Source organism: Pelmatolapia mariae, linkage group LG15 (assembly GCF_036321145.2).
Source record: "Pelmatolapia mariae isolate MD_Pm_ZW linkage group LG15, Pm_UMD_F_2, whole genome shotgun sequence".
Classification (NCBI taxonomy): domain Eukaryota; kingdom Metazoa; phylum Chordata; class Actinopteri; order Cichliformes; family Cichlidae; genus Pelmatolapia; species Pelmatolapia mariae.
In genome coordinates, this window is record NC_086240.1 from 10,006,486 (window position 1) to 10,022,040 (window position 15,555).

The 15,555-nt window shown below is 42.0% G+C and overlaps 1 protein-coding gene across 1 annotated transcript in view; it reads left to right on the forward strand.

Moving 5' to 3' along the window:
• Nucleotides 1–1,700: 1,700 nt before the first annotated feature.
• Nucleotides 1,701–15,555, forward strand: part of LOC135933816 (protein NLRC3-like) — a 225,038-nt gene continuing 211,183 nt past the window's right edge. Inside the window, exons 1-8 of the mRNA XM_065472017.1 lie at nucleotides 1,701–1,829; nucleotides 2,052–2,242; nucleotides 2,789–2,905; nucleotides 3,908–4,143; nucleotides 7,423–9,238; nucleotides 10,349–10,522; nucleotides 13,303–13,476; nucleotides 13,656–13,829. Coding sequence (XP_065328089.1) covers nucleotides 1,701–1,829; nucleotides 2,052–2,242; nucleotides 2,789–2,905; nucleotides 3,908–4,143; nucleotides 7,423–9,238; nucleotides 10,349–10,522; nucleotides 13,303–13,476; nucleotides 13,656–13,829 — 3,011 coding nt within the window. The remainder of the gene's footprint in view (nucleotides 1,830–2,051; nucleotides 2,243–2,788; nucleotides 2,906–3,907; nucleotides 4,144–7,422; nucleotides 9,239–10,348; nucleotides 10,523–13,302; nucleotides 13,477–13,655; nucleotides 13,830–15,555) is intronic.

Below are 15,555 nucleotides of genomic sequence, written 5' to 3' on the forward strand. Positions count from 1 at the left end.
CCTAACCGTAGGGACTAGAACAGTCATTTTTACACCGTTTTGTTCAGAAGAGATGGGGGAATCTTCAAGTGTTGACAATTTATCATTAAAATATGAATTATTGAAGATATTTGACTTGTAATGCACCATAACTGAGAAGAGGCAAAGCCAAAACTGCCTTGACTTGCCCTCGAACAACGCTTTGTAACTCTAAATCTATATGGAGTATTGATATCATTCTTTCACCGTAAGAGACAGCAGGCTTTGGTGAACAGTCATGGAAACTTTCAGGTCTGTGTGGAAATCCATCAAAAAGATATGACGAGAGAAAAAAGTGCCTGATTTCCAGAGTTTGAAATCTGAAGAAATCTGAGCGAGGGACAAATTTCCTACCCTCAAACAAACTGAATTCATGGCCAAATGGTAATAGGTGATAAAAAAATTCTTGAATTATGAGCGTCAGGAGTGTCTGAAGATATATTGGCACAAGCCTCATGTCTCAACTTTGCTTCGTTAAGGAGATATGACGATTCGAATATGCCTCTCATTACAGAAATCAAGCGGTGATTTTTAACAAACTCTCCATTGACTTTCTATGGAGAGTTTTCCAACTTCATGTTGGTCTGAGGAGATTTGCCAAAATTCTATAAATCTCACAACAATGACAGTGACATTTTCTGAAAGCCAGCAAAAATACCTACGTTTTGATGTGTAATTTGTGAAGGTTGAGTGAAAATTGAGCAAGTAGCAAGAAGTTGTTCGGACATGAAGAGAAGACTGCGAAACTTACAGTGGCACACTGAAAGCCAAGTGCATAGCAACCATAACAACGCATGTATTTTCTGAAAAATCACAATTTTGCAACTCAAAACTTAAAGAGGGATAAGATTAAAACGGTAACAGATATGAAAAAGCTGAATCATACATGAATAGCCCAATAATTTCAGAACATTTTAAAATTTGAATGGTTGTTCTAGGCGAAAGTATGAGGAAGTAGTTAAGTTTCAAAAACAAGCAAGTTTTAGCAGAATTTTGGAAGTTTTCCATTCATTTCAATGGGACAAATTAAAGGAAAAAAGCTTAATATTTTAAAAAGTATAATAGCAGAAAATACCAAAAATCATAGCCGGAAAGAGCAAAAATAGCAGAATAGTTTAAAATTTGAAAGGTGAAAATAGCACAAAAATTGTGGAAGTAGTTCTACGGCGAAAAACGTACGGAAGCAACTTGAAGAATAATAATAATAATAATAATAATAAAGAATAAAGAGAAACAGGAACTCAATAGTGTGGATGCCTTAAAGCATCCACACAAATATTAAATGTTATTGGGCAACACACAAGACCGACAGCACACAATATGCTCTGAGGTAGCAGCCAAGAAAGGTATAGTTTGTGTCTGTGTGCACACACCTGTGTGGATGAGCGTGCTTGTATTCAAAAGGTTTCTCGATGTAACTATCTACGTGAGGGTGTGGGGAACCATAGCCCCGCCCCCCAGGGAATAAAGCAGGCATCGAGGAGATCCAGGCCCCAGACATCCAGAGCCCCCCCCCCAGAGCACGAGAGCCCAAGGAGGACCACCAGAGGGGCAGGTGTGCCACCCTCCCAGAAAGAGACGACAAGAGCTGAGTGGTCACCCAGCAGCTGCGGTGCAAAAGCCACAGGGAGCTGAGGTTACGTGCCCGCAGGCTCTGCCGGTAGCTAGCCACGCCAGAGAGGATGGAGGGCCCCCCACCCCTGGGAAGGGGCCCAACTGAGCCATGGCGCCAAGCCCTGTCAAGCCAGCAGCCCAGGAAGCCGAGCAACACCAAGGCACCAATGGCTGAGGGCATCAGCCACTGGCAGGGAGTGTGGTGGGGGGAGATAGGGCCCCACACCTGGGGAGAGAGGTGGAGTCTAAGCCCCAACCTGATACACAGACATAGACAAACAGGCACACACAGACACAAGCATGCACTCCCACCCTCATGCGCACATATACAAATATGCAGCACTCGCCCAACGTGAAGACAAACAGAAATGAACATTGTACACATGCTCACACTCCCCAAACATACTCTATACCCTCAGGTCCAGGTACCATCGCCCCCAGAGGCCCAATCTGCCCCTAGACCCAGGAGATGTTGCCCTTTTCCCTGGGGTGGAGACACGCAGACCACCCCTGGTCCTGCAGTAGCAGGGAGGCCCAGCATCCCAGACCTCGACCAGATGGCCAACTCCTCCTCCCAGGCCCCTGCCCCGATGGTGAACAGAGAACAGGGGTGTGTGAAGACCCCATACCTCTCTCCGCCTGCTCCTATGTGGTGTTGCTGCGTGCTGTTCTTTACTCTGACCTTTAACATGAGTTAGCTTAGCTAGCAGAGCAGCTAGCAGTTATAGAGTATGAACTCTGCAAGCTGTCAGCTCGGTCCTGGACATTGTTACTGAAATAAAGCTGCTCTCTGCCATTTCTACAGCCATGTTTGACCTGCTGCTTTGAAGGACTACAGTAATGGAGGATTTGGAGGCTGAACTCGGCTCTGTGACACTTTTTGTAGTGAACTGATGAAAGCTGAGCCTCAGATGGATGTTAGTCCAACACATCAGACCCGACCTCTGCAGCTCTCAGTTGATGTGCACATGAATGATTTGTGTTTCCTCTGCAGGTAGAAAGTGTGTGTGAGCTGATGTGAGCAGCATGGATCAGTGTGAGGACAGAGAGGAGGGAGTCCCTCCCTCTAAAAGCACTCTGTGTGGGGAACATGAGACCAAAGCTCAGAGGTGAGATGACCATCTCTAACTGTCCATGACTCTTCTCCATGTCACAGCTCAGCACTCACATCACTGCTCCATCATTATCACAGGAACCAACCTGGACCTCCAGCCAGCTCTGTGTCCTTACAGAGTGACGAGTCGAAGGGCGATGGTCATCCTCCTGCAAAGAGGTAATGTGTGTGTAAATGTTGTTGTTTGTTTGTGAATAAATCCTCCCATCATGTTTAATGTCAGCTGTTTCACACACATGTTCATATGTGAAGCGGTGTGTGTTGGAGTGTTTCCACAAACACAGCAGTCAGGGTGTAAAGAGTGGATGTTGTAGGAGGTGTTTGTGTAGTGAAGAGTGTCTGTAGGACTCCAGCTGCTCCAGCAGGCGTCTCCTTTGTGCTTTGCTTCAAACACAGTGTAGGAGGGAACTTCTACTCAGGTGTTTCAGGTGTTGCTGGATCGAGGAGGATGGATAGTTCAGTGAGGTTGAGAAAGTAAGAACTTTCCACCTGAAACCAGTTTCAGTTTGGACTCTGAAACTCATGTGCTGCTGTAGAGCGAGTGCATCAGCTCCAGCCTGTGTGCAGCACTTAGTGTCTTTAAGTACAGCTGATGTTTGTAATAGAGGAGAAACAGCTCATTAGGATCAACAGCAACCTGAAAATATCTCCAAGGACCAGAGTTACCCCATCATCAGATATATTGGAACTGTTATATGACAATGTCTTCTTGACGCCATGTTCCTGACTCCAGAGCAGATTTAGAAACCTGATGTCAAACTGGTGCCAGTATAATCGTGATAAAACTAGTTTGAGTGTTGACTTCATATTACATTTTTCACATACTTCAGCTGATTTTAAGTTTTCTGGTTGTTTTCTAATAGTTCCTTCTACCCCCTGGAATAGGGACTCCCTGTCAGATCGTGTTCAGTGGGGACCTCATCTTTCCTCAGCTTTGACACCATCTCACAGGCTGCCCCCTACTGTATTTTATTCATTATAGATTCTTTACCATTCAGTGTGTGATGTTATTCTCACCACAGAATAATCCATCCAGAAAATTCAGTCATAAGTAAATTCTAAATAATCCAGATGAAACATGTAATCTGCTGTGAAATGTATTAAATAAGTAAAAAATAAAGTGTGCTGAGACCGTGATTCATCTTCTCTCATCATTTACAGGTCAAAGATGGAGGCATCTGTTGAGGAGCAGCTGCTGGGCATGCTGGATGATTTGGGAGAAGAGGAGCTTGACCGTTTCCACTGGTACCTGCAGAAGGGAGGTGATTTCACCCCCATCAAAAAGAGCCGCCTGGAGAAAGCAAGCAGAACGAGAACAGTGGATGTCATGGTGGGAACATATCCTACTGACCATGTGATGGAGGTGGCGAGGTTGATTTTAAAGAAGATTAAAAAAGGTCAGTCAGACAAAAAACAATCAGTCAGTGTGTTAGGAAGACACAACATTCTCTCAATTTATTGTATTTATTGAACTTCTTAGTTTTCTCTTTCCTCCTCAAATAACCTTTGAGTACAAATGTTATATTTACGTTATTTTGAATCCACACAGGTTTTCATTTTTAAAAAGCTCATGATTTAAGCTGCACTTTCCTCCAACAGGAACTCCCTCAGCCTTATCACATCCATCAGAATCAAAAGGTAAGAGTTCATCAGTTTGTCTGAAGAGACGTGGATGAGGCAGAAACACATGAACTCTGAGCTGACCAATCAGAGCTCTGATTCTTTCCATGTGATATCTCTGTAGCTTCAGTGTACCCCTCTGGTATGATCAAAGTCAGAGCTCTAATGAATGAATGCCTGGTTGGTTTAAAAATCTCTAACCATAGTTCACTGGCTATAACTGTGGTTACCTGATATTTAAGCTCTGAAAGCATTTAAAAGAAAGGACAACTGAGCCTTAGATGAGACGTAAGGATGGTTCATAGTAGATTACAAAAAATGGAAAAACATCTAACATGTTTGGATCAGAAATAATCAAACAAGTCATGCTTTAGGAAAGTTATACAATGACTTCATAATACATTTAGAGCTTCACTCTTTCAAAATCAGAGCAACGTGGTCCAGCCCTAACTATATGCTTTAGCAAGAAGGAAGGTTTGAAGCCTAATCTTGAAAGTAGAGATAGTGTCTGTCTCCTGAATCCAAACTGGAAGCTGGTTCCACAGAAGAGGGGCCTGAAAACTGAAGGCTCTGCCTCCCATTCTACTTTTAAATACTCTAGGAACAGCAAGTAAGCCTGCAGTGTGAGAGCGAAGTGCTCTAATAGGGTGATATGGTACTACAAGGTCATTAAGATAAGATGGGGCCTGGTTATTTAAGACCTTGTATGTGAGGAGCAGGATTTTCCGGACTTCCTGATAATAAAGAATTACAGTAGTCCAGCCTGGAAGTAATAAATGCATGAACTAGTTTTTCAGCGTCACTCTGAGACAGGATATTTCTAATTTTAGAGATGTTGCACAAATGGAAGAAAGCAGTCTTACATATTTGTTTAATATGTGCGTTGAAGGACATGTCCTGGTCAAAAATGACTCCAAGGTTCCTCACAGCATTACTGGAGGCCAAGGTAATGCCATCCAGAGTAAGAATCTGGTTAGATACCATATTTCCATGATCGACCACTGTTGAAGTAGCATTCGGGTAGCTGCTCTGCTCCATGTTGTTACAGGGCATTGAAGATGACAACAGTGGGTGGATTATATTCTATCTACATGGAGAAATGAGATCTGTTCATATCGTGCGCCTGCGATGAAACCTCTCCTCCACCAACGCTGTGATAATGCTGCAGCTTTATCTACTCTACTAGAATATAATGAATCAAATACAATGAATTGTTTTAAATTTTTCAATTAAGCTCTCAAAAAACAACAAAAATAATATATCAGAAAAATCATCAAAAACAACTTATAGGAACAGTAAAACAAAATAATTCGAAAATAATTGAACAATCAGACAAACAAATTCAACTTAATAACCAGGACCCAACTTTTTGGTGCTTATAATTCAAACCTTAAAGTCAAATATAATCATATTAATAAACACCATCCAACAGGCAATACAACACTGTACCACGAAAGCAATCAATGAAAAACCACATCCCCATACCTGCAACTAGGGATGGGTATCGTTTAGGTTTTATCCGATACCGGTGCCAAACCGGTACTTTTGAAACGGTGCCAGTGCTTAAACGGTGCTCAAACCGGTGCTTAAAGACTGGAGAACACAAAATTGGTCCAAAAACCTCTCATGTTTAGCTGTTTTTTTGTAAAAAGATAACAATGTTAGCCTTTTCTGCAGCTGTAGGGCATATATGGCATCACTCTTAGCTGGAAGCAGTGCTTAAACAATGGAAAAAACACAAAATTGGTCCAAAAACCTCTCATGTTTAACTGTTTTCCACTTTTTCTTTGGTCATTTTAGCCTTTTTGGCCAGGGTGAAGGGAGTATCTGCCGTCAAACAAGAAGACAGCCGCATGTAACTACGACGGTGTTTGCTAGTTCACCTTACATGCATTAATGTAATAATGTGGTTAGCCTACTCAACGTAAATTACACAAGAACAACATTAAGCTACTCACGCAGAGAAGAACGGCTGCTGCTGCCATCATCATCCGTCATCATTTCTGCTACACTGGCAGGGCTAGGGGCCAGGACTCTCCTCTTCGGGTTTTTGGGGGGATGATAACAGGCCACACCCGCAGTAGATGTGCTCGGTGTGAGGTCTCGCAGCAAGCTAAACACGGCGCATTTCTCGGCTTTAAAAAAACGCTATGCGTCGCCAGGTGTTTCATCGGATTCGAGATTTTACCTCCTTTGACAGTATCACAGTATCAGCTTAAAGCACTTGTTGCAGGCTGCTGAGTTTGCATGCTTTGCTGCGAAGTACAGCCAGGCTTTGTAACGCTTAGCCTTGGGCATTTTTAATGTGTAGCTCTGCTCTAAAAGAACGTACGTACCTGAGCCCGCCTACTTTCCTCGGAAACGTAAAATGATTGGCTAGAATTGGATCAGGAAAAAAAAAAAGCACCGAAATAAGGCACCGAAATGTGCGCTGCTTTTCAGTCTGGTTACTACCGTTTATGTCAGAACCGGTGCCATCATGGCACCGGACACCGGTACCCATCCCTACCTGCAACACATAGAAATAAAGGCCTGGGATCTGTGCCTGTCTCCTGACAAAAGAAAACGGTACAGCTGCATCTTTGGGCTAAAACTCATTTAAAAAAAAAGTTAAATTAGCGAAATCTGCTCTCTACAAAACTTATACCGAATGAGTCTGTTAACAACAGACCAAAATATGGCAGTTCAGCTATATTCAAATTGCAGCTTCTGGTCTTAATAAACTTTCATTAGCAGAGAGCAACGAGGCAGTGACTTACCTCCGGCCATGCTGAAAGGAGCTGTGACCCGAGCACACATGCACGAGTCTACGTCACCACTCAGTGCACACGAACACACACAGACTCAGATCACATAGGCAGGAGATTAAAAAACAAAATGAAATATTTCACTAAACAGAGCATGTTTTGGTGAAATTCAAAAGTAGAACTCATATGCTACACAAACATCTAATGAGATTTAAACAAAAGTTATTAAGATGCAAATAGATGTATATATAAGTTGTTGGCAATGTGGACCATAGTAGACTAATCATCTCAACTACTGTTTTTATTCAGAGATTCTTCAGAGGTGTCAACTTAAACTCAAGTCTAAGCTGAAGGATGAGTTTGAGTGTGTGTTTGAGGGCATCGCTAAAGCAGGAAACCCAACCCTTCTGAATCAGATCTACACAGAGCTCTACATCACAGAGGGAGGGACTGCAGAGGTCAATGATGAACATGAGGTCAGACAGATTGAAACAGCATCCAGGAAACCAGACAGACCAGAAACAACAATCAGACAAGAAGACATCTTTAAAGCCTCACCCGGAAGAAATAAACCAATCAGAACAGTGCTGACAAAGGGAGTGGCTGGCATTGGGAAAACAGTCTTAACACAGAAATACAGCCTGGACTGGGCTGAAGACAAAGCCAACCAGGACATCCAGTTCATATTTCCATTCACTTTCAGAGAGCTGAATGTGCTGAAAGAGGAAAAGTTCAGCTTGGTGGGACTTGTTCATCACTTCTTTACTGAAACCAAAGAAGCAGGAATCTGCAGCTTTGAAGACTTCCAGGTTGTGTTCATCTTTGATGGTCTGGATGAGTGTCGACTTCCTCTGGACTTCCACAAAACTACAATCCTAACTGACCCTAGAAAGTCCACCTCAGTGGATGTGCTGCTGATAAACCTCATCAGGGGGAAACTGCTTCCCTCTGCTCACCTCTGGATAACCACACGACCTGCAGCAGCCAATCAGATCCCTCCTGACTGTGTTGGCATGGTGACAGAGGTCAGAGGGTTCACTGACCCACAGAAGGAGGAGTACTTCAGGAAGAGATTCAGAGATGAGGAGCAGGCCAGCAGGATCATCTCACACATCAAGACATCACGAAGCCTCCACATCATGTGCCACATCCCAGTCTTCTGCTGGATCACTGCTACAGTTCTGGAGGATGTGCTGGAAACCAGAGAGGGAGGACAGCTGCCCAAGACCCTGACTGAGATGTACATCCACTTCCTGGTGGTTCAGGCCAAAGTGAAGAAGGTCAAGTATGATGGAGGAGCTGAGACAGATCCACACTGGAGTCCAGAGAGCAGGAAGATGATGGAGTCTCTGGGAAAACTGGCTTTTGATCAGCTGCAGAAAGGAAACCTGATCTTCTATGAATCAGACCTGACAGAGTGTGGCATCGATATCAGAGCAGCCTCAGTGTACTCAGGAGTGTTCACACAGATCTTTAAAGAGGAGAGAGGACTGTACCAGGACAAGGTGTTCTGCTTCATCCATCTGAGTGTTCAGGAGTTTCTGGCTGCTCTTCATGTCCATCTGACCTTCATCAACTCTGGACTCAATCTGCTTAAACATCAACAATTTAAATTGTCCAAGTTATTTAGAAAACAAGATTCAAGCATAGAAACAGAATCTGCAAAGAAACTCTTCTACCAGAGTGCTGTGAACAAGGCCTTACAGAGTCCAAATGGACACCTGGACTTGTTCCTCCGCTTCCTCCTGGGTCTTTCACTGCAGACCAATCAGACTCTCCTACGAGGTCTGCTGACACAGACAGGAAGTAGCTCACAGACCAATCAGGAAACAGTCCAATACATCAAGAAGAAGCTCAGTGTGAATCTGTCTGCAGAGAAAAGCATCAATCTGATCCACTGTCTGAATGAACTGAATGACCGTTCTCTAGTGGAGGAGATCCAACAATACGGGAGTTCAGGAAGTCTCTCCACAGGTAAACTGTCTCCTGCTCAGTGCTCAGCTCTGACCTTCATGTTACTGTCATCAGAAGAAGATCTGGATGAGTTTGACTTCAAGAAATACTCTGCTTCAGAGGAAGCTCTTCTGAGAATGCTGCCAGTGGTCAAAGCCTCCAACAAAGCTCTGTGAGTAAACATGAACTCATCGCTTAACATCTTATAATCGATAAAAATCTTAAAACTATGGGAAATAAATCAGAAATTCTGAGTTTAAAGAACAGGTAAAAAACATAAAAATAGTGAATTAAATAATCATCAGTCACTCAGTAAATATTTTTTCAGTCCAGCAGGACGTGTCAGCATGTCGGACACATTTTTGTCTGTAACTCTTATCAAAGTACAATCCACACCCAGCCAATAAGAACATGAGCTCTGATCCTTCAGCGCCTCTGATAGATTCATTATCCTCAGCTTGTTCACGTCAACAACTCCAACAGTTTGTTTTTTGTCTCACTTTCAGTGCACACTCTCTTTATTATAAATCTCTGTTGTCACTGTCCTGTTTTCATCCAGTATGGAGGGAAAAACTCAGGCTTCATCATTGAAATATCCACTCAGGTCCTGTTTCTTGACAGTATTCATATCGAACTGTAAGGCTGCCAAAACCAGTGTTCCCACAGAATTACCGTGGGTTCTCTCTGGGTCCTCTACAGTTTCCTCCCACTGTCCACAGACACGCAGTTAGATTACCTGGTGATCTAAACTTCATGCAGGTGTGAGTGAGAGTGGTTGTCTGTCCCTCTGTAGGCTTAGTGGAAGAGACTGGATGGATCTCTGCTTTGTCTTTGATATTTCCTAACAGCAAAGATTCTCCATGAAGTCTGTGTTTCAGCTCATCTCCTTTATAAACACCTTTAACAGGAAGAGTTTTATACAGCTAGTGTTTAAAATCCAGTGTTACTCACAGTACACAGGTAATTAGCATAATAATTACTGAATTAGTAAAATTTTCTAAAATAATTGTTTTAGTTAATATTATATGATAGTGTACACAGAATTATTAGCTCAGTAGGTAGAGTGGTCGCCCCATGATCGTAAGGTCGGGGGTCGAATCCACTGAACAGCTACTCTGAGGTACCCCTGAGCAAGGTACCATCAAGGTACCAATAGTGGGCACTGGACTGGTAGCACTCATAGTCTCATAGGTTTAAAAAAAAAGGTTTAACATATAAACAAATGTCATTTGATCACATATATTGTTTTTTGTTTTGTTTTGTTTTTTCCTTTCTCTCTCAGACTGAGCAGCTGTAACGTCTCAGAGGAAGGCTGTGAAAATTTGTTGTCAGTGGTCAGCTCCCAGTCCTGTAGTCTGAGAGAGCTGGACCTGAGTACCAACAGCCTGAAGGCTTCAGCAGTAAAGCTTCTGTCTGCTGCAGTGGAGAGTCCACACGCCAAACTGAATATTCTGAGGTCTGATCAATTTGTATTCTGTTTAGTTCTGTTTGTTTATATGTTTGATGTTTATTTTTGTTGATATCAACTGACAAAAATAATCAACAATTTAACCAGTAAAGGTAAACTTTATCCAGTTATCCTTGTTTCATAGCATTTTTATTCATTTCTAAGTTAAAGTGAACTTATACTAATAATAATAATAATAATAATACATTTTATTTGAGGGCGCCTTTCAGAAACCCAAGGTCACCTTACAAAAATACAATTAATAAATGGAACAGTAGTCATAAAATACATAAAATAAGTTAAAATGACAAAACAGCGTGACAACAGATAAAATCAGCATTAAAGCGAATAAGCCAGTTTAAACAGATGTGTTTTGAGCTGTGACTTAAATACGGAGAGGGAGTCAATATTTCTTAGTGCAGGAGGAAGAGAGTTCCAGAGCCGGGGAGCAGAGCGACTGAAAGCTCTGTTCCCCATAGTAATAAGGTGTGAGGACGGAACAGTAAGATGAATAGCAGATGATGATCTGAGAGAGCGGGAAACAGTGGTGATATGGAGCAGGTCACACAAATATGAAGGAGCAGATTTATGGATACACTTGTATGTAAGAAGTAAGATTTTAAAATTTATCCTGGCTTCTATGGGCAACCAGTGAAGCTGCTGAAGAACTGGGGTAATATGAGCACTTAACGGAGTACGGGTTATGACCCGAGCTGCAGAATTTTGAAGAAGTTGGAGTTTATGGAGGGACCGTTTAGGGAGACCAAATAGGAGGGAATTACAGTAATCAATACGGGATGTAATAAGACTATGGACAAGGATGGCAGCAGCATGGGGGGTAAGGAAAGGACGAAGTCGGTTAATATTACGTAAATAGAAGTAAGCAGACCGGGTTATGTAATTAATGTGAGACTGGAATGAAAGAGTATTATCAAGTATGACACCCAGACTCTTAACCTGAGGGGAGGGAAGGGTGGGAGAGTTTTCAATGTTAATGGAGAAACTGTGGGATTTGGTTAAGATAGATGGTGTACCAACAAGTAAAACTTCAGTTTTATTACTGTTAAGTTTGAGGAAATTGGAGGAGAACCAGGATCTAATCTCAATAAGACAGTCTGAAAGGGAGGTAGGTGGGAGGGATGAATTGGGTTTAGAAGAAAGGTAGAGCTGGGTGTCATCGGCATAACAGTGAAAATTTATATTATATTTTCGGAATATATAACCAAGAGGGAGCATATAGATAATGAATAGAAGAGGCCCTAATACTGAACCCTGGGGCACACCAGCAGAAACAGGAAAGAGAGTAGAAGAATGGGATTTAAATTGGATAAACTGAGTGCGGTCTGAGAGATAGGAGGTAAACCAGGCAAGGGGGGTGTGACTAATACCAATGGAAGCTAACCGGTTCAGGAGAATATTGTGAGAAATAGTATCAAACGCCGCACTAAGATCAAGAAGGATGAGAATGGATAGGAGACCAGAATCAGCTGCCATCAGAAGGTCATTGGTAATTTTTAACAGAGCAGTTTCTGTGCTATGATTGGGGCGGAAACCAGATTGAAATTGCTCATAGAGATTATGGTCATTGAGATGTAAATGAAGCTGGGCGGCGACAACTTTCTCAAGGATTTTTGAAATGAAGGGGAGATTTGATATAGGGCGAAGATTATCAAAGTTATTGGGGTCTGCACCAGGCTTTTTGAGAATTGGGATAACAGAAGCCTTTTTTAGTGCTTCAGGAACAATTCCAGTGTTCAGGGAGGAATGAATAATATTGGTTATAAGAGGTGCTAATGAGGGAAGACAGGCTTTAACTAACACAGTAGGGAGAGGGTCAAGTTGACAGGTGGATGACTTAGATTTTTTAATGAGATTAGATACGTCAGTTATGGAGGGAAGAGTAAAGCTTGAGAATAACTGACAGGAAGACAATGGACGAACCAGGAAATCTACTTCAGAGTCAGGAGCTCCTAAAGAGTTAAGTTGACGGTGAATGTCTGAGATTTTACAAGTGAAAAAAGAGATAAGAGAGTTGCAAAAATCAACAGAATACATGTGGGAGGGGAATGTGTCTGGAGGTTTTGTAATTTTACTGAACAATGAATAGAGGGACCTGGAGTTACCTTCATTAGAACTAATTAAACCAGAGTAGTAAGCAGATTTGGCTGAGGCAATGCAGTCCTTATAAAACAAAACATGATCATTGTGCATTTCTTTATGTACAGTAAGTCCGGTTTTCTTGAATAGACGTTCGAGTTGGCGTCCTTTAGCTTTAAGGTGACGCAGGTCGGAGGTGAACCATGGAGCTGAACGGGAAAATGACACAGTTCGATGTTTAAGGGGAGCAAATATGTTAAGAAGGTTATGAAGGTTGACATTATAATGACAAACGAGTTCATGTGGGGTTGAGGAGCAGTGGATAGATGGAAGATCATGGACGGCAGATGAAAAAACAGCTGGGTTGATATTACTAATTTTCCTAAAAGTGATATTACGAGAGATACAGGTTTTGGAAGCGGTTATGTTTGCATCAAAAGAAATAAACATATGATCAGACTGAGGAAACAATGTGGCTTTACAATGGGTGGGGGTAATGCCAGAACAACAGACCAAATCCAGGATATGACCTTTGGAATGGGTAGGAAATTTTATGTACTGTAGAAGCCCAAAACTTTCCAGACAGGAGGTAAAATCTCTGGAAAGAGACTAACCTGCTCAGCACAAGACAATAAGCTATTGCACCCTGATTACACTTTAACAACAATCTTTGTTCATGTTTTTATCTTCAGACTTAACATCTGTGAACTCTCAGAGGAAAACTGTGAAGCTCTGTCCTCAGTTCTCAGTTCACAGGCCTCTAGTCTGACAGAGCTGGACCTGAGTATCAGAAAGCTGCAGGAGTCAGGAGTGAAGCTTCTGTCTGCTGGACTACAAAGTTTAAACTGTAAACTGAATACTCTGAGGTCAGATCAGAAAACAGTTTATTGTTAGAATTATTATTTATTATAGTTCATACATATGATGTTGTTTCTTAGTATGTTAATGTTTCCTTTAAAAATAGAAAGTCAACATTTAATGTTGTGAAATGTGTTAACAAACTCTACATGAGTATTTGTTTTATAGATTATCTTTTATTTTTCAGACTGAGTGGCTGTAACCTGTCAGAGAGAAGCTGTGAAGCTCTGTGCTCAGTCCTCAGCTCCCAGTCCTCCAGTCTGAGAGAGCTGGACCTGAGTAACTCTGACCTGCAGGATTCAGGAGTGAAGCTTCTGTCTGCTGGACTAAAGAGCTCACAGTGTGCAGTGGAAACTCTCAGGTCAGGATTCAAACCTTTCCACAGATGATCATTTGAAATGTGACAGGTAACCTTTATACAGCTGTCAAGTGAACTTTTATTTACATTTGAGTGGATAATTGGACTCTGAATTACTTTCAAAAGTTGCTATAGTCATGTCTTTGTTTATTTAAAAAAATAAATGGTAGATGGCCTGTATTTGTATAGCTCTTTCTAGTCCCTAAGGACCCCAAAGCTCTTTACACATCCAGTCATTCACACACTGGTGATGGCAGCTACATTGTAGCCACAGCCACCCTGGGTCGCACTGACAGAGGCGAGGCTGCCGGACACTGGCGCCACCGGGCCCTCTGACCACCACCAGTAGGCAACGGGTGAAGTGTCTTGCCTAAGGACACAACGACCGAGACTGTTCAAGCCGGGGCTCGAACCGGCAACCTTCCGATTACAAGGCGTACTCCCAACTCTTGAGCCACGATCGCCCCGTACTTCAATTGTACTGCCTAATGTAAAGATTTAGGCTCCTTCAGGCCCATAATATATATATTTGATTTCTTTAGGAATAAAATTAGGAGGATATTGGTGACTACTGATTGGTTTGCTGTAGGGCTGCTCAATTAATCGAATTTTAATCACGATTACGATGTGGGCTTTCAACGATCATTAAAAATGACTGAGCCGATTATTAGCCCCTCCCTCGTGCTTTACTCTCGCGCTGCTCCGTGTGGCAAATCGAGCGCACCTCTCTACATTTCGAACACGTGTCACAACAATTAAGAGCAGCGATCCCCAACCTTTTTTGCGCCACGCACCATTTATACCCGACAATATTTTCATGGAACGGCCTTTAAGGTGTCGCGGATAAATACAACAAAATAAAACTAGTACCGGTACCGAAAAAAAGAAAATTTATTCATAACACACGTGAAAAGACCCAGGAAAACCGAGTAAACGATAAAAAAGATAACAAAATAACGCTGAAAACCGATAAAAACCCTGAAAACTATACATTTCACACCTGAGCCTCAACTCTCGCGGCCCGGTACCAAACGACTCACGGACCGGTAAGAGGACCCGAGGGAAGCTCGGAAAGCTAAGCAGAAGTTATTTGGAGAGGAGAGTGACTGCTGTTGGTTGAAAAGAGAGGTAAAAAACCCTTCAGTGGTGTGGAAACATTATGGGTTCGCGGAGTCAGACGTGGATCAAGTAGACATAGTGTTTAAACTTTGCTACGGTGTGGTAGCTGCACCACAGAGCAACACTGCAAAGTTCACTAAACATAGATGTTTACATTTTTCATTTATTTTTTATATTGCAAACATTTGCACTGTTATCAGTATTTGCACACTATTTTATATAATTTTTTTGACAATCTTTAAAGTCATTATTCAATACATTGTTATTGTTAAATAAATATCGTCAAATAATCGAGATCTCAATTTCAGTGAAAATAATCGTGATTATCATTTTTGCCATAATCGAGCAGCCCTAGTTTGCTGTTTGTTTTTTATTCACAGTACTTACAGCACTTCTCAAAATGAGATGTTTATCTTTTCTTCTACAACACTTGGAGCCACCATATCTTCTTGCTTCATTTATTCATTACAGTTTGATTTAAAGAATATTAGAGTCGTATCATAATAAATATATTTATTTCACTTCTTCTTGAGAGAAAGAAAGGGATGACTGGGTGAGCTCCAGTGGTTCATCCCAGCTGAGAGAGCAGCACACTGGGCTGCAAATGATC